This window comes from Colobus angolensis, unplaced genomic scaffold (genome assembly GCF_000951035.1).
Source record: "Colobus angolensis palliatus isolate OR3802 unplaced genomic scaffold, Cang.pa_1.0 Scaffold86, whole genome shotgun sequence".
NCBI classification, from domain to species: domain Eukaryota; kingdom Metazoa; phylum Chordata; class Mammalia; order Primates; family Cercopithecidae; genus Colobus; species Colobus angolensis.
Window position 1 is genome coordinate 1,915,292 of NW_012122487.1, and position 21,884 is coordinate 1,937,175.

The window sequence follows — 21,884 nt, forward strand, 5'->3', positions numbered from 1 at the left end:
TTCTAATGAGAGAGAGAATCAGGCCAGGCCACGAGGTCATACTCTGCTCCTCTCAAAGAAGAGTACAAGCGGTCCAGCTTCACCTGGACAAAATAGAGACGGGCATGACACATGCCTGAAATGTTCCATCTAAAAATATGGTTAACACACATGAACTGGGTCACATGAACTCCAATTCTGCATATTTTTTGCACCACAGCAGAAAAAAAACTTTTATTTAAGTATGGTAAAGGGAATTTCCTCAATAATATTTTATGCTAGCTGACATTTTAAAAAATTAAATGCCTTTTGATCGGCAGTTTCTGAAGCTTATTCCTGGCCATTTTTGAAAGTTACATTTGGCTTGAACACAATTCTAAAAATCTCTATTTAACTTTCTTCCAGAAATTGCAGCTCTTCTTAGAAAGTGCCTTCTAGTGATGCTGAATTAGGTTTTATATTCACTAAAGGCTCTTATCTTATATGCCACATTTAAGTCTAAGTTGATTTAAACTGCCACACAATTTGAAAACCTTATGATCTAACATTGGTTGTTTGCCATTCAGATTTTCTCTTTGAGGAAGAATTTAATTTATAGGGCTACCAAAGTATGATAAGTCCAAAATAAGTGGCAAGAAGAAAACAAAAGAGAACAGAGGGGAAAAAAATGTAACCTCCATCTCCTACCTCCTGAAATGTTCTGCTCTGGCTCCCACTGTCATCTAGGTACGCAGACAGCTTCCGAAGCGATGCTGCCACGTGAACGCGGGACTGCATTTGGCTGCTGTGGCTCATGAGGGACAGAACAAGTCCAACTCCCAGTATACAGCCCGTGCTTGGATGCCAAAAAAGATGAGGTGTTAGGATCATAAGAAATCCACATAATTGCTCTTCACTAACCATGGGGGTTTACAGTGCTCTCAAACCTCAGTGAGATGGCTGGATTCAAATTCTGCTGCCTAGTAGCTGGTGTGCCCCATCATCCCTGACAAGTACACCCACCTCTCCCCTCAAAACGAACACCTGACATCTAAACAGGTATCTGTGGCCCATGCTAGTGCTGTGCACCCCCTAGATAAAAACAAAAGCAGGAAATAGTTTGACTTAAACTTTATGGGTGAGAAGAGGAAAAGGCATAAACCAGCTCTATTTGTGCCCTTACTGAAATGCTGTAGTTTTTCCTGTACCGCCCCTACCTGCATGTTGAATATACTGTGATCAACTGCATAAGGAAAGAAAAGACTAAAATTCAGGATGTGAGCTGAGGATATCTAACTAATAGCAAAGAAGATACACGCAAGGCATGATTATGGAGTACTGCTAAGTGTTTCATGTTACCTAGTCAACTTCAACAAGTGGAATTTCTTTCCTAAAGAAACTGTGTATTTGTGCACAGTGACATTAATCCTTCTCTCCCCTCTGATCTTGCAGAATACCACTGGGTCAGAAGAGAAAATGGACAAATGACAGGCTTGTCAAAAGTTACCCCATGTGACAATTCAATTGAAATCTAGGGCTTTGTGTCCCAATTCTCCTGAATGAATACATATCCACTTAAAGAAAATAATTGTTCTCTCAGAAAACTTCAAGATAGTATGGTAAGATGATGCAGCTTGTGGTAACACTTTAAAGAAAAAAGCTTTTGTCATTGTTTTTTAAATGGAGAAAATGCAATATTTTTCAGAAATCACCCTTACTCTGGCTTGCCTTGCCTCTCATCATGATATCTGCTGCCGAAGAAGACACTCCAGGGCATTTCTCCGATAATGTATCTCAATGCCCACATGTTAGGTCATTTTGCTCTTAAATAGCATCTATCCCCTTAGTCAGCGTCAAGAACATTTGCATCATTTTATAAGCATGTTGGTTACTTCCCCCAACACCTCTGTGCAAATGGAGCACCCACACCTAAAAGAAGACACCCAGACGGATAGACAGGCTACAGGATTTGCTCAAGGTCACACAGAGAGCATCCGGCAGAGCGCAGCCAATACAAGAGGATTTTTTTTATTTCTAGCCTTCTGTCCCATCTGCCAAACCCAAGGCCCCTCTCGGTGCCCTGCATGGTGCCATGATGGAATACGTATGAGAAGGCACCATATCTCAAGTGTGTTTTTCTAGTTTCTGTTGCATAACAATCAGCCATTCAAGAATCCTTCGTAAAGAAGCTACTACAGTAACAATCTATCATCAGGCAGAACTGCTGTTAACAGCTTCGTAAACTTAACAAGCTCAACTAGCCTAATGCATTTTTGATCAGTTAAAGCAACACCTAAGATCTCAATACAGCATGCTTTTGAGACTAATCACATTTATGGAAGAGGAAAGGCTACTCTTGACTAATATGAATGTAAAGCCTTTGCTATTATTTAGAATCTACAGGGAAGTATAGAATCTATATTGATGCACACAACCATTTGACAGAATTAGACCAAAGATATAATTAGACAAAATTTGATTAATACTTCGACAAATTTGACGTTGTTCCCTCTTTGACTATTTAAGTGCTACCTATGCTTAAGATTTCAAATGTTACTTCCTCAGAGACATCATTCCTCGCCCAGCAGAGAGCCTCTTTAATACTCTCCCACAGCACCCTGTGCTAATTTACTTCATACAATTTTAATTATAAACTCTGATGAAAATTATTTGGGGGATTGTTTGATTATTATCTCTTCCCTGGCCTCAAAGCTTCATAAGGGTGGGTACACCTTTTCTGTTTTTTCTCTCCTACAGTATCTGCTGCACCTAGTATACCGCTATATACAAACACTCAACCAGTATTTATTGAAAGCTGAAGAACTAACCAAATAAAGAATTTTAAGAGTCTAGAGTAGAGAGAAGATCTACAGAAGAAGAAAAAAGCAAGACTTGATTCTTATGTTTAGTAGGAGGCAAATTTTATGAGTACTAGAATTCACCAAACATATCATGCAAGATTCAACCAAGAAAATTCAGTTTCTGTTTCTTGCCAGGCTAACTGCAGAAAGAGGAATACTAGGCTCATCTGGAAAACAAATTCCTCTCAAAGCTCACGCCAATAGGGTTTATCTTTCTGAATAAACAAGGAAGTTTGTAAGTCTTGCTTTTCAGGCTATCCTGGGCACACAAAAATCTCTATCCCCTAGATTGAAGCCCCTCTTTTATCATCTCAGGGGATAGAGACATTAAGGCTTTGAAAAAGACATTTCTGTTTCTAGTCCACATTTACCTAAAATTTATCATAGCAATTATTACTATAACCTAAGCAAGGTTATAATTCACTAGTGATTCTATTCATTGCTACAATGGCAGTTAACTGACTGGTGTAACAGATGAATATATAACAGTGTATGTATATACATGTGCCAATGTCACTGTTACGGCATATACACCTATCGCCCCTCTAAATAGGTCCCCTCTCATTTCACTCAATTTTCCAGTATGCACCAAAAACGTCATCCTAAAACTTTATTCCTGATTTCCCTCTGATTTCTAAATCTTCTATATTTTAATGCATTTATTTTTGTCCTAAATCTTAAAATGTTCCTCCAGGTGCTTAGTTCAGCAATTCCACATATTTACCTCATTCTAGCTTCTCTTTGATATGTCTGCCAGCTTTGAACCAAGAATAGCTTGGGCAGAGTTGGCTTTTATATCTTTCTGTCCACTGAAAGCAAAAAGGAATTAGGTGTTGGTGTCTTCGACAGAGGAAATAAAAACAAATTATAATACTGGGTATAAAACTGAACTTAGGAATTGCTAACATAAACGTTCTGTAAGAGTGCTAACAAATGATAAAGAGAATTTGAGTTTTTAAATTCCATACACTATTAAGTCATTACGTAGTTGAATCTATTATCAGAGTATATTAAAATATCACCAGCAAAAGAAATCCTGAAACTTAAAAGCTAAGCAATTCTGATGTTTGTGTTGCTGTATCAACTCAGATATAATTATATTTTTTTCTAACATTAATCAGAGATGATTCTTCAATTCCCTAGTTTACCGTAGGCAATCCTGCAGATTAAGTACTAGGCCATCTAATAAGTAGTTCTAATAACAGTTAACATTTGCATAGTGCTTTGTAAAGGGCAAAGCACTATACAAATGTTATCGTATTTGTAAAAGCTCAGTAGTAATTAACCAAAGCTTGGGTCGTTGATGACTGCATGACTACAGTTAGGGCTGTGAGGATCACAATGGCACAATGAGCTACCACTAGATGGCAGTAAAATGTTAGTGATAGGCTCACCAATACCAGCCAGCCCAGGTGTGCGGTTCTTTCAGTAGGGACACGTCCATTAAATCAGGGAAGCACAGTGAATTTGCTCTGGGTGAATTCTATCATTTGAAGGAGCACACTCCCACATCTATTAACTACCTTCTAGTAAGACTTCCACTGTTTCACTTGAGGGAGGCTTGCCCTAGACTCCTGCAATCTCATTAGATAAGGGAATACTTTACACCATGAGCCAGGCTTTCAGGTCTGGGTCTAGTTAGAAAAGCAGAAGAAAGAATTAAAAAATTAAAAAAAAATGTGGGTGACATTTGCACATCAGAAAAAAATAAATACACAGCATACTGTCAAGCATCAAATTGCTTTCTTTCTATTGAACTGTGTTACCCATACCGTGTTATGTAAGAAAAATGGCTTTGAAGTCAGATGTCCCAGGTTCCTCTCTTGGCTCTGCCACTTGTTAAGTATACGACCTTGAACAAGCCTCCTATATGAGACTCACATTCTTTATCTGTAAACCAAAGTGATGATGATTCCTACTTCAGTATCATGTTTAGGTTGTGACATGGATGTAAGTCCATGAGAAACAGATGTGAAAATGCCTAGCTCGGTATACAGCTGCTCAGTAAGTATCAGTTGAATGTGAAGCCAAAAAGAGAACTATGCTGGGTGCAGTGGCTCACATCTGTTATCCCATTACTTTGAGAGGCCAAGGTTGGGAGGATTACTTGAGGCCAGGAGTTCAATACCAGCCTGGGCAACACAGCAAGACCCTGTTTCTACAAAAAATAAAAAATTTAGTCAGGCATGGTTGCATATGCCTGTAGTACCAGCTACTTGAGGCTGAGGCAGGAGGACCGCTTGAGCCCAGGAGGTTGAACTCGCAGTAAGCCATGATTGTGTCACTGCACTCCAGCTTGAGCAACAGAGTGAGATCCTGTCTCAAAAAAATAAACAAAAACAAAAACAAAAAAAACCAGAAATGCATAAGGACTGACACCTAGAGAGCATTAGTGATGATGAAGCACTAAACTTCATTAACTGTAGGACTAACAGTTTGGAGAGGACGGAGGAAGGGCTTTTCCACGCGCCTGAGCTTTTAATTGGGCTCTAATAGGCAAGTTTCCACTAAATGGACAGGAAGTCCAGGCCTACCAATACAGTTGTTCATTAAGAAGGTAAGAATCAAGAAAGAAAGGATGAAGGAATAAGAATCTTATTAGTAATAAAAATAAATTTTAAAGTTAAATATGCTTAGACATATGAAGTTTTTAAGCACCTCAGCATCTGCATGGGGGGTAATTCATCCCCATGGTACTCCTTACATTTAAACAACCTTCCTGAAAACTGATGGAGACAATGCCTGAAAGACATTCCTGACTGTGCCACTGGCTGAAGCTTGCGGCATCTTAATCTCAATTTTTTTCCAAACTTTATAACATCTTGAGCTACAGCTATAATGAACATCTTTGGGTGGTATGAGGAGGCAGGAGGGATGGAAAGAGACATAAAAATATCTTATTCCTTGGTCGTAAAAGGCAACAATACAAATGCATGGATTAGGTTCAAAATCTCAACTCTTCATTGAATTCAAATAACAGCTAAATTTCTGTATTTTTCTCATTAATCATTTTCTACATTCAAGAGACTTCAACCATGCCATCAAACTCTTTCTTTACTCATATTCAAACCACACTCTTAGGAAGTCACTTGACCCCAAAAGTGTTTCTTGATAAACTAGGTGAGTGGCACTAGTTCATCTCCAATCTTAGCCTGCATCTGAAAGAAGATTCCATAACTACCACCTACTAAATGGACATTTTACTTTATTTATTCCTGATGAAATCCTTTACACATGCAGCTACCACTACCATATCATTTACCCTTTTGTCAGTCTGAAACTAACAGTATAGAAAGTATGTATGTAGCTTTAAACTTATGTTCCTAAAGGCCAGAAATAAAAACACTGATTTAATGCATATTTGAGCAGTGCCCATAATATCAAAAGGTAAATGAGTCAATAAACTGGAAGTTAATGCTTATAATCTGTTAGTTCCTAGTAACAATGAACCCCAGAGGATTCATGCCTGAGGTTCCAAAACACGTGGAAGTCCAAAAACCTATGATGTAGCTCGCTCAAGAATGTCATTATTTCCAAAAGCCTAACAAAACCATATATTCACCCACACAAGTCACATAGACTAACTGAAACATTAAATATCTCATTAAATGAGTGTGTTTAACACTTTTTTGAGTATTTTTTTGATTATTCCTTTTCATTTTTATCTTTCATTACTGAAATGAGAAAATAAATTTTAAAGTATTTAGTTTAATAGACAAAAATCCTTAAAAACCATGGGGTTAGCATGGGGAAGGGAAAGGTTCTTAATGCTAAGCAGGTTGGTAATCCCTGATATAATGTGTTTGCTTCCATTTCTACTTCTTAGCCACGTTATTTCACAGGATAACATAAATCATCAGTCAAAGGCCCTCTTAGCCCAATCAAATTCAAATGGCTTCAATAGATCTCTAAAAAGATTAAGTCGGCTGGGCAGGGTGGCTCACGCCTGTAATCCCAACACTATGGGAGGCAGTGGCAGGTGGATCACATGAGGTCAGGAGTTTGAGACCAGCCTGACCAACTGGTGAAATCCCACTTCTACTAAAAATACAAAATTAGCTGGGCATGGTGACGTAAGCCTGTAATGCAGCAATTTGGGAGGCTGAGGCAGGAGAATCACTTGAACTCGGGAGGCGGAAGTTGCAGTGAGCCGAAATTCCACCATTGCACTCCAGCCTAGGCAACAAGAGTGAGATGATGTTTAAATAAATAAATAAATAAAAAATAAAAAGAAATACTTAAAAAAAAAAGATTAAGTCATGCATCCATGTCCCCATACATGTGCCTCGTATGATAAACATAAGTCAAAACTAAGGTCTTAGTAATATAAGGTGTAGGCTGCAAAATGATAGTTGTTACTCTGAATTTAAGCAATTTGTCTATTGCTGAAACATGGTTTTCAGAACAAGGAAGCTTTAATTATAAGTTTTTTTATTATTTATTACTGAAAACTCTCTGCAAAGGAATTCAAAATTACATCCTACAAATATTTCTCCATATGAATTTTAGGATTGTTTTTTCTAGTTCTGTGAAGAATGAAGGTAGTATTTTGATGAGAACTGCACTGAATGTGTACATTGCTTTTGGCAGTATGGTAATTACCACAATATTGATTCTACCCATCTATGAGCATGGGATGTGTTTCCATTTGCGTCATCTATGATTTCTTTCAGCAGTGTTTTATAGTTTTCCTTGTAGAGGTCTTTCACCTCCTTGGTTAGATATATTCCTAAGTATATTTCTAAGTATCTTATTATTATTTTTTTTGTAGCTATTGTAAAAAGGGTGGGGTTCTTGATTTGATTCTCAGTTTGGTCACTGTTGGTATATAGAAGAGCTACTGATTTGTGTACATTAATTTTGTGTGCGGAAACTTTGCTGAATTCTATTATCAATTCTGGGAGTTTTCTGGAGGAGTCCACGTGGCCAAAGCAAGACTAAGCAAAAAGAACAAATCTGGAGGCATCACATTATCTGATTTCAAACTATACTATAAGGTCACATTCACCAAAACAGCATGGTACTGGTATAAAAATAGGCACATAGACCAATGGAACAGAATAGATAACCCAGAAAAAAACCCAAATACAGCCAACTGATTTTCAACAATCAAAAAAAAAAAGAACATGTAGTGGGGAAAGGACACCTACTCAACAAATGGTGCTGGGGTAATTGGTAAGCTACATGTAAGCTTAATTGGCAAACTACATGTAAGAAAATAAAACTGTACAGAAGGATCCTCAGCTCTCACCTTACCCAAAAATCAACTCAAGATGGATCCAGGACTTAAATCTAAGACCTAAAACTATAAAAATTCTAAAAATAACACAGGAAAAACCCTTCTAGACATTGACTTAGGCAAGGATTTCATAATGAAGAACTGAAAAGCAAATGCAACTAAAAACAAAGATAAATAGCTCAGACTTAATTAAAATGAAGAGCTTTTGCACGGCAAAAGGAAAAATCAGCAGCGTAAAGAGACGACCCACAGAATGGGAGAAAATCTTCACAATCTATACAACTGACAAAGGACTAATATCCAGAATCTACAACAAACTCAAACAAATTAGCAAGACAAAACCAAACAAGCCCATCAAAAAGTGGGCTAAGGACATGAATAGACAATTCTCAAAAGAAGATACACACATGGCCAGCAAACATATAGTAAAACGCTCAACATCACTAATGATCAGGGAAATGCAAATCAAAACCACAATGCGATACCACCTCACTCCTGCAAGAATGGCCATAATAAAAAAATAATAGATGTTGGTGTGGACACGGTGAACACAGAAACACTTCTACACTGCTGGTGGGAGTGTAAACTAGTACAACCACTACGGAAGACAGTGTGGAGATTCCTTAAAGAACTAAAAGTAGAACTACCATTTGATCCAGCAATCCCACTACTGGGTATGTACCCACAGGAAAAGAAGTCATTACACAAAAAAAGTACTTTCACATGCATGTTTACAGCAGCACAATTCACAATTGCAAAAATGTGGAACCAACTCAAATGCCCATCAATCAATGAGTGGATAAAGAAACTGTGAGATACACACACACACACACACACACACAATGGAATACTACTCAGCTATAAAAAGGAATGAACTAATGACATTCACAGCAATCTGGATGAGACTGGAGACTATTATTCTAAGTGAAGTAACTCAGGAATGGAAAAACCAAATGTCATATGTTCTCACTCATAAGTGGGAGCTAAGTTATGAGGATACAGAGGCTTAAGAATCACACAGTGGACTTTGGGGATTCAGGGGGAAAGGGTGGGAAGAGGGTGAGGGATAAAAGACTACAAATTGTGTGTAGTGTATACTGCTCAGGTGATGCGTGCATGAAAATCTCACAAATCACCATTAAAGAACTTACTCATGTAACCAAACACCACCTGTTCCCCAGTAACCTACGGAAATAAAAAATAAAAATAAAAAATATTTCTCCATAGCATGCAAGACTTACGGCAGTGTAGGAAGCAATGTCTAAGTACCTGTGAGAGTGGAAATAGGAAAAACATACTTGTATTCAAGACTAGTGTCAAAGCAGCAATTTTCCAGGGCATCCAAAGACTTCATCAGAAGAAGGTTCATCTCTTGGCCAGATATATCACTGGATAAAGATCAAGGGGAAACAATGAATTATTTAAAATTAGTCAACTGTCCAAAATGCTTAATACAATATTATTCTCTCAATATTTTACTGGAAATACCAGCATTTCTCTTTTAAAAAGCAACAACATTGATGAGTTGCATATGCTTATTTTGTAGTTACAGAAACTAAGTTTGACAAATTATTCAATAATTGGGTTTCTGAGCAGTATAATCACTTGCAAACCAAAAAACACAAAATTTCCTATTTTTTATTTTTCTCAGCCTGTTCAAATTTTAAGTCATTGAAAAATAAAAAATAAATTCAGAATTCCAAATTAATATTTCTAAGAATGCTTAAGTGATTTTCTTCAGAATACTTAACCTATTAAGCTGACATTACCAATAATCACTCCAAACCTCTTTCTTGCAAAGACTGTCACTTCTGAATTCATGTCTCAATTGTGGAGGTTGTAAATTCTATTCCTTTACTTACATTTTTAAGGGGAGAAAATCCTAGACCTATAAGTGTTTGCATTTATACAGCAATTGATGATTTTATAAATGCCTGGGTGTGAAGTATGACTTGCATAGTAAAATAAAACTTAAAAGGTTCTGTGGCTGTCCCTTCAGGCCAATTTGTGGGCTTCATCACTGACATTGTAGTAGCCAGAGATTCATACATCTTAACTCTCATATTGCTACTTCAGATCATGCTAAGTGGAATGTAACTCCAGGAATGACAACCAGGCAGAGAGCACTCTTTAAAACATTTTCCCAAATCAAGACTACAGCAGTTTTGCTCAAGGTGAAGGATTTTTTGCAATGAAACAAATGCCCACACGCACACCCCTCGCATCGCACACACAGACTTAATAGCTTTAGCTAAATAAATCCTATAAAAGTTGTCCTTTGGAGTAAAATATACTTAAATATCCTAAACAAATACTAAAGAAATCATACTTGTATTTTCTGGCAGTTATGACAGAAGCAAGAAGCTGTGGAACAATATTCAGGAGTCTTCTGAATAAATTCTAGATTGGAACTTAAATTCAAGAGATTTTTCAAAAGCCTTAGCAAAAAACGAAATGATTTTCATAATTCTCTCTTTTTTTTTTTTTTGAGACAGTCTTGCTTTCTCACCCAGGCTGGAGTGCAGTGGCACAATGTCAGCTCACTGAAACCTCAGCCTCCTGGGCTCAAGCAGTTCTCATGCCTCAGCTTCCAGAGTAGCTGGGACTACAGGCATCTGCCACCATGTCTGGCTGGTCTCAAACTCCTGGGCTTACACGATCTGCCCACCTCGGCCTCCCAAAGTGCTGCAATTACAGATGTGATTCATAATTCTCTTCTACACGGTGATTTCTTAGTCTCTGAAAAACAACATACTGTCCTAATTCTGTTCCCATTAAAGGACCACATTGGGACACATTTGATGTCACTGACTAGTCAAAATCAACAGCTCTCAAAACACTTGCTTTTAGAAAAAAATTTAAACTTTCTCCAAAAATGAAATTATCTGTTAGTACTGTTACTACCTGGTAAAAAAATTTATTAGTATCAAAAGGCAAATATTTGAGATTCCTCAATTCCAACAAATTGGGAAGGTGGGAGCCATGAATAGTTATATTAGTAATGGCATTACTAACACACAGACCCTAAGTAGAAGGAGGACGCTATCAAACACAGGAACATTAGGGCAAAGTTAAAATTTGTAGTTATTCAGCGGGTGCTCAGCTAAGGAAGGAGCTTCCTGATGTCTTTGCTCAGCGTTTCCTTCAGGTGTGAATTCAAGTTAGACAGACAGGAGTGGAAGACAACCTAGGAAGCACGGTCAAGAGTTTTGGGGGAATCATCAGGTTTCTCCAGGGAGCATGATTAAGTTAACCACAAATACAAGCTTGTCAGCCTAAAAGCAGCAGCATCTCCTCCTAAGTTAGTGAAGAAAGTAGTCAGAGCCAGAATAGGATGAAATGATTTGCCTCGAATTAAACTGCCACGGCTCATTTTTAGTTGCAAAACATGTTGCTTGAAAAGATACCAAAGAAAGAGCATGAACACAGATGGTGAGGAGACTGTCATTTGTAGCATACTAGCAAAGGGAAAAAAAATCACTTTCAAGTTTTAAGTCTTTAAAAATACTTTGTGTTCTGTCACACACATAAGATATGTAACAGTCAAATCACATGCAAAGGGCAGTTTTTTATTCATCTCTAGAACAAGATCTATGTTTATTAGTGATGGTGAACAGGACAAAAAATGAATATTCTGGCCATATTGCACTTATGGCCTCAAAGACTAACAGAATCATCCCAATCATCTGACAGATGTTTCTAAGAGCTGAAAATGATCATCTGAAATATGGTATTCCCCCAAATCAATAGCAATTCACATAAAAGTTTCACATACTCATGTTTGTGAACTTAATAATGGTCTCAAACTGAAATAAATATAGCATAGTGTCATCTAGTTTATCCACACCAACACCAGTTCTTGCCTTTGGACAGCTAATTTCTGCCAACCAGGAATTTAAAAAGAATCTAATATCACAACAGAATGCCTCTCCCTACTATCATATTTCCAATGTAGGAAAACAGGGTAATTACAAGTCACTGACATCAAAATACTCATGATAAGCAAATATTCATGTTGTATCCCACTACAATCAATGTAGATATATAAAATTCTAAGACTTGCTAGAAAATAAAGAATAAGCAGTATGAACAACAAAACAAAAGTAGACTTATGCACTAAAAAAACCTTTCCGATTTAGTGGAATTTTCCACCTGAGTCTATTCCATTAGCTCCATTCAAGGGTCAAGTTAGCAGCCCAAAAATGAGCAATCAAAGTGAACAAAGCACACAGTATAATATGCACAGATTAAGACTCTTTAAGGATTATAAAAATGTGGCTAGGGCACAGGAAAAAAAAGCAATATTTAAAGCTGGGTACATGCAGTTCTCAGGTGATTCAGTGATTTCCAACACCCCTTAGGCACCAGAGATATGTCAATCCTCTCCTCTCATTTTACAGTGATATCAACAAAAGATTGGCAGTTATTTTCATCCCATATAAACCAGAAAAAAAAGAAGCTTTTTACTTGGAGCACCATGAGATTAGACTTTTCTCATGTCCACCACACATAGGTACCTGGGGCTTTCACATAAGCATGAAATGATTTTCAAGTAACCAATCACTTTAATACTAGCAACTCTTAAAATACATGGACACCTCCATGATGGTATTTTAGATAGATAAATTTACTCATAAAGAAGAAGAAAGGATCAACTTGCCCATCTCAGAAAGTTTAGCAAACACATGTTGCTCAGATACAATGTTTATGTACAGGTGTGTATGGGTACAAAACCCTCTGCAAAAAAATCACAAAGAAGAAAAGCAGGAATATTTTAATAAACTGTACCTGAGTTTCTCTTCACACAAGCGAGAGAGAAACATCCCTAAAGCAAGGCCCATGTGGATTTGAACGGCTTGAGACTCATCAGCACTTGGTTTCCCAGGTAACCTGGCAGTCAGCATGTTCAGGATTTCCTCAACCTTCTCTTTGCAAGAGATAATGAAAACTGGCACAAGGAGAGACAAAGCCGTGGCGGCAGCAGAACGGGCAATGGCACTAGCTGTGTTTTCACCAGAATAGGACTTCTAGGACATGCCAAAGAAAGAAAACACGGTTAGCCTTTTATTTACAACGTGAAGGAAGCATACCTATCACAAAAGCACTATAAAACCACACAAGCTTCTCTTAGATCCACCCCAGCCGACACCCAAAATAATACATTTTTTAAAAATCCAAACATTTTTGTCTATAGATTATGTTTTCATTATTAATGAAACATTTTGCTACTAAATAATCAATTAATAATATCCTTTTAAATTTGAAAAACAAAATTACAAGTGTTTTCCTTTTAAAGGTTATAATTCCCTCACTATAAGGCTTGAAACAATTTCAGTGTTCCTAAAAGCCCACATGTGTATATATTAAAAAAAAAAAAATTGAAGCTATCTGAGCTTGGACAAACCAGCAAGTCACATTATAAATGTCCATAAAGCTAGGAGTTTTCCAGGAAAGAAAGGAAAAGGGAAGAAAAGAGTTTAACTTCAGTATGGAGAAACAAGTATAAATTTAGCACAGGGATCTATTGGCACATCTCCCAAAATTTTTTGGTGGGAACACTTCCCAGTAGATGGATTATTTCCTACAGGGGGTTAATTCCTTTTAATTAAAAAGGAAGTTGAAATCCCAAAAGCCTTTGGTTACAAAGCAATAACCAGCTATTCAAAATGAAATGGAGAGCTCTATATGCCCCTTCCTACATGTAATTATGGGAAAAGAAATGAATAACAGCCCTAATAAAATGACAGAGCAGCTGAATATGAACAGCTTCTATAAGAATCCCATGTTAGAGAGCTCCACCAGACATTATATATATTTATAAATATGTCTCAAGTGGGAAAGAAAGCCCGTTTATCATTCCTCACTATTATCCAATTTAAAATTTCAGACACACCATAAGGACAGTGTTGTCCCTTGCAGTCAAAGCACATTAAAATGTGTTTTTAATTCTAGGCCCATTTGCTCTCTAAGCTTTGGTACTTTAAGGATAAAAATCAAACATACTAAGTTACACTTTAAATTAATATAGCACTATTTTAATGATAATGTTACTCAAAACAACCCAGATGGTAGCACACAGGAAATAAAGTGACTTTTCAAACACGGCTTTGAAAAGTATGGTAATGCAAAATCTCACAAAGGTAAGAGGCAATCAGAGCTGACCAGTAAAGAGATTATTTTTATTGGTTTGCAAGAACTAAGCAGCATATGAGAAATTCCATACAGTGCCCTGCTCTGGTGAATATCTGAACTAGATAGTTATTACAAAGACCTCCACATAAGCATCTAAAGTTTTCATTCATCATTAAAGAAATAAGAACACTTCTGATGGAAAGTAAATCATCATACAGCAATTAACTTTTTGAGCAAAATTTACCTTCTAATTTAATTCTACATCATCTCATAAGTCATTTTTTTTTTTAACCTTGACTATCGTTAAAAATCTAGCTCTAAACCCAAAGCGCCTGATGAATACATACCCGATCTTCCCAAGGGCAGGAGGACAGAGGCACACACAATATACAGAGAAGACCTTCGGCATTGAGGTTTTAGGCTAAATTCATGATCTTAGCAACAGTTCAGAATTTGTATTGTATTTTTATTAAAATCAACTATAATCCTCTGCCACTCAGCTGATTGTCCCATGATCATTATAATTCCCTAGGCAATGGATAGTAATAGGGTAGGACCAAAATAGTTCTACACAGATACAGAAATAAAGCATGTACTACGACCAATAAAAGGAAAAGGAAACCTAAACAAAAAAGTGTTTTCTCATTTTGCTTCAAATCTTAGAATGCAAGCATGAAGACAGAGGATGGGTAACAGGTGGCTTTTTTTTTTTTTAATGATCAACAACATTACTCTGTATTTACAGAGTATTTACAGTTTGCAAAACATTTTTACATAAAATATATTATTTGATCTTCACAGTCTTTTTAGTCAGTTGGCAAAGCATTAATTTTTACTTTCATTTTGCAGATAAGAAAAGTAAGAAATGATGAAGTAAGCGTCAACAGTCACAAAAACAAGAAGGGGGGAGCAAGGGCTACAATTACTGCAGATGATATTGTTCAATTCCTTCATTTTCTAAATAAGGACAAAAAGACTTAAAGAGGTTGAGTGAATTGCCCAAGGTCACACAACCTGAAATGAAAAAAAAAACTATGGCTAGAAACTTGGAGTCCTCACATTTCAGATACCGTTTATTCTACTACAACTGTAGCTCTCAACCCTGACTACACATTAGAATAACTGAGAGAGCTCTCAAAATGCTGATGCCCAGAGTTTATCCATGAGCAATTAAATCAGCAGTGGGGACTATACATCAGTATTTCTTTTATATATGTGTGTATATATATATTTCACATGTTATATATGCATATGTACATACATATATAATATTAATATTTAGACATTTCTTATAATTTATATATATTTCCATATTTTATATATATAATATTTCTTGTGTGTGTGTGTGTATTAAAAGTTCCCCAGGTGATTCTAACAAATAGCCAGGGATGAGAATCATTACACTATATAATGGATTTCTTTTCTTTTTTTTTTTTTGAGATGGAGTTTTTCTCTTGTTGCCTAGGCTGCAGTGCAATGGTGCAATCTTGGCTCACCACAACCTCTGCCTCCTGGGTTCAAGTGATTCTCTCGCCTCAGCCTCCCAAGTAGCTGGGATTACAGGCATGCGCCACCACACCCAGCTAATTTTGTATTTTTAGTAGAGACGGGATTTCTCCATGTTAGTCAGGCTGGTCTCGGACTCCCAACCTCAGGTGATCCGCCCACCTCGGACTCCCAAAGTGCTGGGATTACAGGCATGAGCTACCATGCCTGGCCTTTTATATAATGGATTTCATGTGAACTACTGATGTCCTAAGAGTCAACCCTTGAGTATTCTGATCATGTTTTATTTCTTGCACTTACATAATAAAACCAGGAGAGAAGCTGCCCTCTGGGTTGGTAATGGCTATCCACAATGACCAAGAGTGTATCAAGTACCATGGAAATCCACTCTTTCATTGAAAGGAAATTAGGTTGAACCTGCAGATGAATTAAAAACATGAAACGATTATGGAAAAAAGAAAACAAATCTAAAGATTATTTCTAAATCCAGGGTGCAACTCCCTTCTATACTAAACAATAAAGTGTTATCATCAAAAAGTAACTTCATCTGCTTGGACTAGGAACATGCATGTATGAGGTGTACAGGTAGTTGACAAATACACATTTTACCCTCACCTGTGCCCCAAAAGAAATAAGATTTACCTTTTATGAACAAGTTAGCAGAAGAGGATAGATGCTGCAAAACAGAACTACCCAAGAGCCCTTCAGAGCTCTCCTGTGTTGAGTGAATCATAGTGAAGATAATATGGAGGTTAAAAGGACAGATGTGCAAAAAGCACAATTCAAAATTTCTCATTTCTATGACTTCTTATTTGACAAAGGAGGCAATAAACAGTCCACAAAAGTCTGATCAACATTTCTAGCATTTCTGGTGACTATTAACATTTAGTTGTCATTTCAAGCATCTTGACAACATTCATCCAACTCACTGAAAGATTAGGTAGAAAACATGAATCATCTTCAGTTTGAAAAAGAAGAGGAAAGAGAACACAAAACCAAAACAACAAAACCCCACTCATTAAAAATAAAACTTGGTTATTAAAGTCACTCATGACCATGGATGTCAAAAGCATTCATTAACTCACATGGTAACTGGAATTACTGTAATTCCTTGAATCAAACAAGGCTGTCACATCTTCAAATCTTTTGTTGATGGTCATATACAGGTTTGAATAATGTTTGAAAGTTTCAACTTTAATCAAATAATGAGGTCTTGAATTTGCATTGAGTAATAGCTAAAGGCAAGGTCATCATGAATAAAAGCAAAGCCCCATCTTTGGACTGTGTGGTTTCTCAATGTGTGTTGCAGTGTGTCGGTGTGGAGGAGAAAGTGAGAAAGGCTGGAACTCAAACTCTGAGCTAGACCCCTTTATTATTGGGGAAAATACTGTATAACTGGTAGTTTGACAAAAATAACACCAAAGTGAAGGGATCATAGAAAGGGGCATTGACTTTTTAGGTTGTAGATCCATGCAGCATGTTGCCTCTGTTAAAATATTCCATGGCTCTCTGAAAGACATGAAACATTTCCTCTCTATAAAATTTCCATCTTTCTTATTACTAAGATTGTAAGTTTAAAATTAAATTTTCATAGGGTAATTAACTAATATCATTCATGCAATAATGCCTTGGCCTCTTTTCCTTCCCTACATGTAATATATATCCATGGCTTTTGCCACACAGCACCAGTTCTCTGTTTACTGGTAGTAGCACCCTTTGCAGAGTTCTGTCTTCCCCACTCTTTGAAGGCTAAATGCTCAATCAAGCTAGCTGTCCTACACTATCCAAGGGGTAGGCCTAGGACCCAAGGGACTCTGAATTTTAAGTAAGTGATACAAGGACAATAAATGACTGAAGTTGTTCTCGCCCACTGCAGGTGGTCTGCTTAGATGTTTCGTTAGTACCTGTTGCCTGGACTCCCCAGCTTGCCTTGGTTCTTGGTTTTCCCAAAACTCAGTTTTTAAGCTTTGCCTTCAATTCCATGGGCTTCTAGATTCCATATACTTCCTGTTCTTTTTTTGTTTAAATGAGTCATCAGAGTTGGTTGTTTTTTGTGTACCACCAAAAAAATCCACAACAAAAATAGAATACAGATAGCTCATAAGATACTCCTTGAGGACAGAGAGAGACTGAATAGTTTTGAATGGTTATTATTAATGAGAGCTTAGTATCTATGAGCTATTGTGCTTCACATATATTAATTCATTTAATCCTTCCAATAATCCTTTCTGGTGAGTATTGTTACCCCTCCATTTTACAGATGGGGAAATAGGTTCTGAAAGAGGAAACTGCTACAAATAGTCCATAGAGGTAGTAAGTGGAGGTAAAAGGATCTAAATATAGGACTTTCCTATTCCAAAGCCTATATTTTTTAACAACTCAGTTATGTCATCTCTATATGATGATGGCAACCAGATAATGAGACTTAAAACAAGAATAAATTCATGACTTTTTATTTAGACAGATATGAATTATCCAAGAAAGTACACTGGAAATGAACAGTGGCCAGCTCACCACATGTTTAATTAAGAAATAACTGCCTTGCAAAAATGAATAGGCACTTTGTCATTGACATCTACAATTAAAATGCAAAGTACATTTTTTTCACTCAATAAACACTGCTTATTTATCATTCTGACAGCATTGTTCACTTTCAGTAAGCCTAGTTAACCTTGTAAGATTGGTTACCACTGATGTAATCACAAAAAGATAACCCCTACGGCATAACATTGGCACCTTCAAATAGCTATGACCACTTAACTTTGATGGAGAAAGGAAAACAGAAAAGCAGCAAAGTTAGGAAGACACTAAGGCTCACAGTATAAAGGCCCATCAAGTACTATAACTTGGTGCCATAATCACAGAATCTAACCTTGTAAGCCCAGGGCCAGGCTACTTAAAGCCAGGCTTAAAAAGACATAACCAAAGCCCAATTGTTTAAATTACCCCAACTAACCTCCAGGAGCCCGTCAGAGTCTGAGGAGAGGCTGGTTTCATGTCTAGACACGACGACAGCAAGGCTGCTTAGAGCTAACAGCGCATTGCCTTTCACTACCGGACTCTCCCTGTTCAAAAGGAAAAAAAATTCAACAGAGAACTTTGGTATTAACCAGGAGAAGAGAAAGAGCTAATACAGGAGGGTAGATGAAGTCAAAAAGCAACTTGTATTCCTTCACCGAGTCTTGTAAATGCAGGTCTGTTTGTTCCCTGAGGCCAACAGTTTCTTTCCTTCCTTCTGACTCTAGAGCTGATTCTGAACTCTTATCAATGTAGTATGGGTCATTATGCCTTTTTATAACTTAAAAATCCAAGCTTAGTAAGTTGTTTCTTCCTAAATTTTTATTTCATCATTTAACATTACATTTCCTAGGCTCTCTTCTGTGTCATTTTTGGCCTATTTAAAATTATTGATTTGTTCTAAAAACATAACTAAGACAGTGATGTCAATAAGCCCAGCCGAATAGAATGGTCTTTGGCTTTTCTGAAGCACTGGTACGTTGAACTAGCTTCTTGCAAACCACTTCAGACTGCACACCTTACAATTTGACACATGGCAGCTTTTCTCACTCATTATTATCCTCTCTTTCTTTCTCTTAATATGGCAAAGCTATCAACCTGAAAGTCAGTTTGAAATATAATTTGGAGACCCCAGATAAAATGCAAAGGAAAGAGGGCTGTTTTTAGACTATTTGGTCTGAAAGTTGCCTTTTTATATCATCTAAATGGTAGCCTTCTAATATTAGCAATAAACTCTTATGTTTGACTTCGGAATTTAACATAAAAACCTGAACCTTTTTAATATACTTACCATTTGAAAATGTACATTTAATATTATTCCATAATTAGCTGATCCTATAAAGTCCCCATGGGACACCAATGAGATGCTCTAGGTTTGCCAATTCTGTTATAACAGAACTTGAGCAATAAGAGCACCCATACCATCAGATCGTTCAGTTCTCAGTCCTGTGATGTGGTTTCCCATAAATACAGACAATGTTCCCTAAAATTTGGACTTGAAACTTGAATCTGAATTCAGTGCATGATCCAAGAACCACTTCCTGCTTACCTCAGGGCAGGACTACAACAGATGTGAGGGATAAGGAAGATTTTCAACTCTGCTCCCTTAATGAGCCTAGTACCTCCAGTCTCAAGCCATAGTCTCAATTGAACACTGAATCAGTGGGTATTAAATTGTTGGCACACACATGTTTTCTTGCATTTCTGCTTCCATTTGGTAAGAATGGGACTCAGGACTTGCCATTAACAAATCCTTCCATCTACCTATTCACTCATCCCTCCTTCCCCCTCTCAGTCCCACTTTAGAGTGCGTAAGCTCTGTGAAGGCTTGAAGTCTTGATCATTTTGTTCACTCCCCTCCACCTCAATTTATTCCTCCATGAGGCCTGTCAAAAGTTAGTAAGACATCAACATTTATAATGGGGAGGGTTGGAGGAGAAAATGGGAAGGAAGCCTTGAGGTCTAAGCAGATGGCTCCAAGCTGGGTTTTGCTAGAGTACTGCAAAGAGAATTACTGAGCACTCATATAGCTAATAAGAAAACACAAGGAAACAAGGTGGGATTTGGTCACTCCTAGGTGCCCTAGTCATAAAATCATTTAACAAAAACAAAATTAAATATTTTATTTCTAATAGTATCTCTTTCTTTTAACAGAATATCCTGAGGCCTTTCCTACTGCAAAATGGTCATGAATCCCTAAAGCTGAGTTTTAAAAATAGTTTTAAATTCTGAGTGATCTGAGAATTAGAGTCCCAGTTTTATTATCCTGCAGAAAACATGAGGTCACTGAATCTGGGTATCAAATGTCATAAAACAAATATATTAGACAACATAACATAAAAAGTTATTTTTAACCCCAAAATTCTGAAAGAGAAATTAGCCTCAGTTTTAAAACAGTACCAAAAACTATTTTATTTCAAATCCTTCACTAGTCTTGACATACCTGAGCATGTATTGTTCTTAAGTAATGGAGAAAAATTTATTTAAAACCACTAGTAATAAGATCTTTGGTTGCAGAATGAACGGATATTTGGACAATAATCTTTGAATTAAAAACCTAGTCCACTCTACACAGTGCAGCCCTAGGCCAAGTTACACATTTCACAAAGGTACAATGACTAACTTTTTGCATTCCTTTCATGCCTGCCACAATGACTTATGGATAGAAGGTACTCAATATATACTTAGTGAAATGAATTCAAGGAGGAGCTGGAGAGGTGGGAATCTACAACTGGTTCAGTAAAAACTCATCACCTTGTTGCTCAAATAACTATCCCCTAACAGTCAAATGGCAGCAACTAATTTGCATAATAACATGTCAGCATCCATACAGTATTTATCTAGGCAACACCATTGACATTTTAATTAAATTGTCCTTTAAAACAAAATGATGTTATTAATCTAACTAAAAAGCACAAGGAAGGATGAGTTACACTGATGCTTTCTTACGGACAAAGTATTACATTACATATTAGTAAAGTGACTCAATACTTTAGGGATTTTTATCTTCAGGTTTAAATCTGTTTAATAAATAATAATGGAAATAAATTTACATCAATCATCAGGTTTTATACGTGTTCTGATTCTCCCTTACCCCATCCCTGAAGCTTTAAAAATGTTATTAAATGAACAAACCAGGATCTTCCCATGATTGGTATTTTACTTTTTGCATTTAACTTCTAGCTCTGAACAAAACAAGCCCTATCCTGACCCAAATCAGCCTGTTGCAGCCGTAGCTAAGGATAGGGAAGCTAAGCTGGCAGTGGGCAGTGGTGAAGACCTCACAGGGTTGGAAGAAGCCAGGGGGGAAGAAGATGACAGGGTGACAGAATGATTTTTTTCCCCCTGCTCTATCACTAATCTCTCAGCCTCCAGACCTAAAATATCTCTTATTCACTTGCTGCCATTCCTAGTATTGTCAAGATTGCTTTATTAAAATAAGGTCTATAAGATACTTTGTAAGTTTTGATGAGAAGGTAATGCCATGAGAATATGAATTATTTTTACTCATGTGAACACACTTTCTTTAGGTACTAGTCAAGAAGTGATGCTTTATGCCTTAAAAAATGAATGGCATTAGGGGGGCGGAGCAAGATGGCCGAATAGGAACAGCTGCAGTCTCCAACTCCCAGCGCGAAGGACACAGAAGACCGGTGATTTCTGCATTTTGA

At 37.0% G+C, this 21,884-nt stretch overlaps 1 protein-coding gene across 1 annotated transcript in view; it reads right to left on the minus strand.

The window, feature by feature from the left end:
- Positions 1–21,884, minus strand: part of FOCAD (focadhesin) — a 331,523-nt gene that overhangs the window by 59,800 nt on the left and 249,839 nt on the right. Inside the window, exons 25-29 of the mRNA XM_011930353.1 lie at positions 18,653–18,761; positions 15,997–16,113; positions 12,847–13,085; positions 9,357–9,446; positions 667–814 (exon numbers count right to left, since the gene is read on the minus strand). Coding sequence (XP_011785743.1) covers positions 667–814; positions 9,357–9,446; positions 12,847–13,085; positions 15,997–16,113; positions 18,653–18,761 — 703 coding nt within the window. The remainder of the gene's footprint in view (positions 1–666; positions 815–9,356; positions 9,447–12,846; positions 13,086–15,996; positions 16,114–18,652; positions 18,762–21,884) is intronic.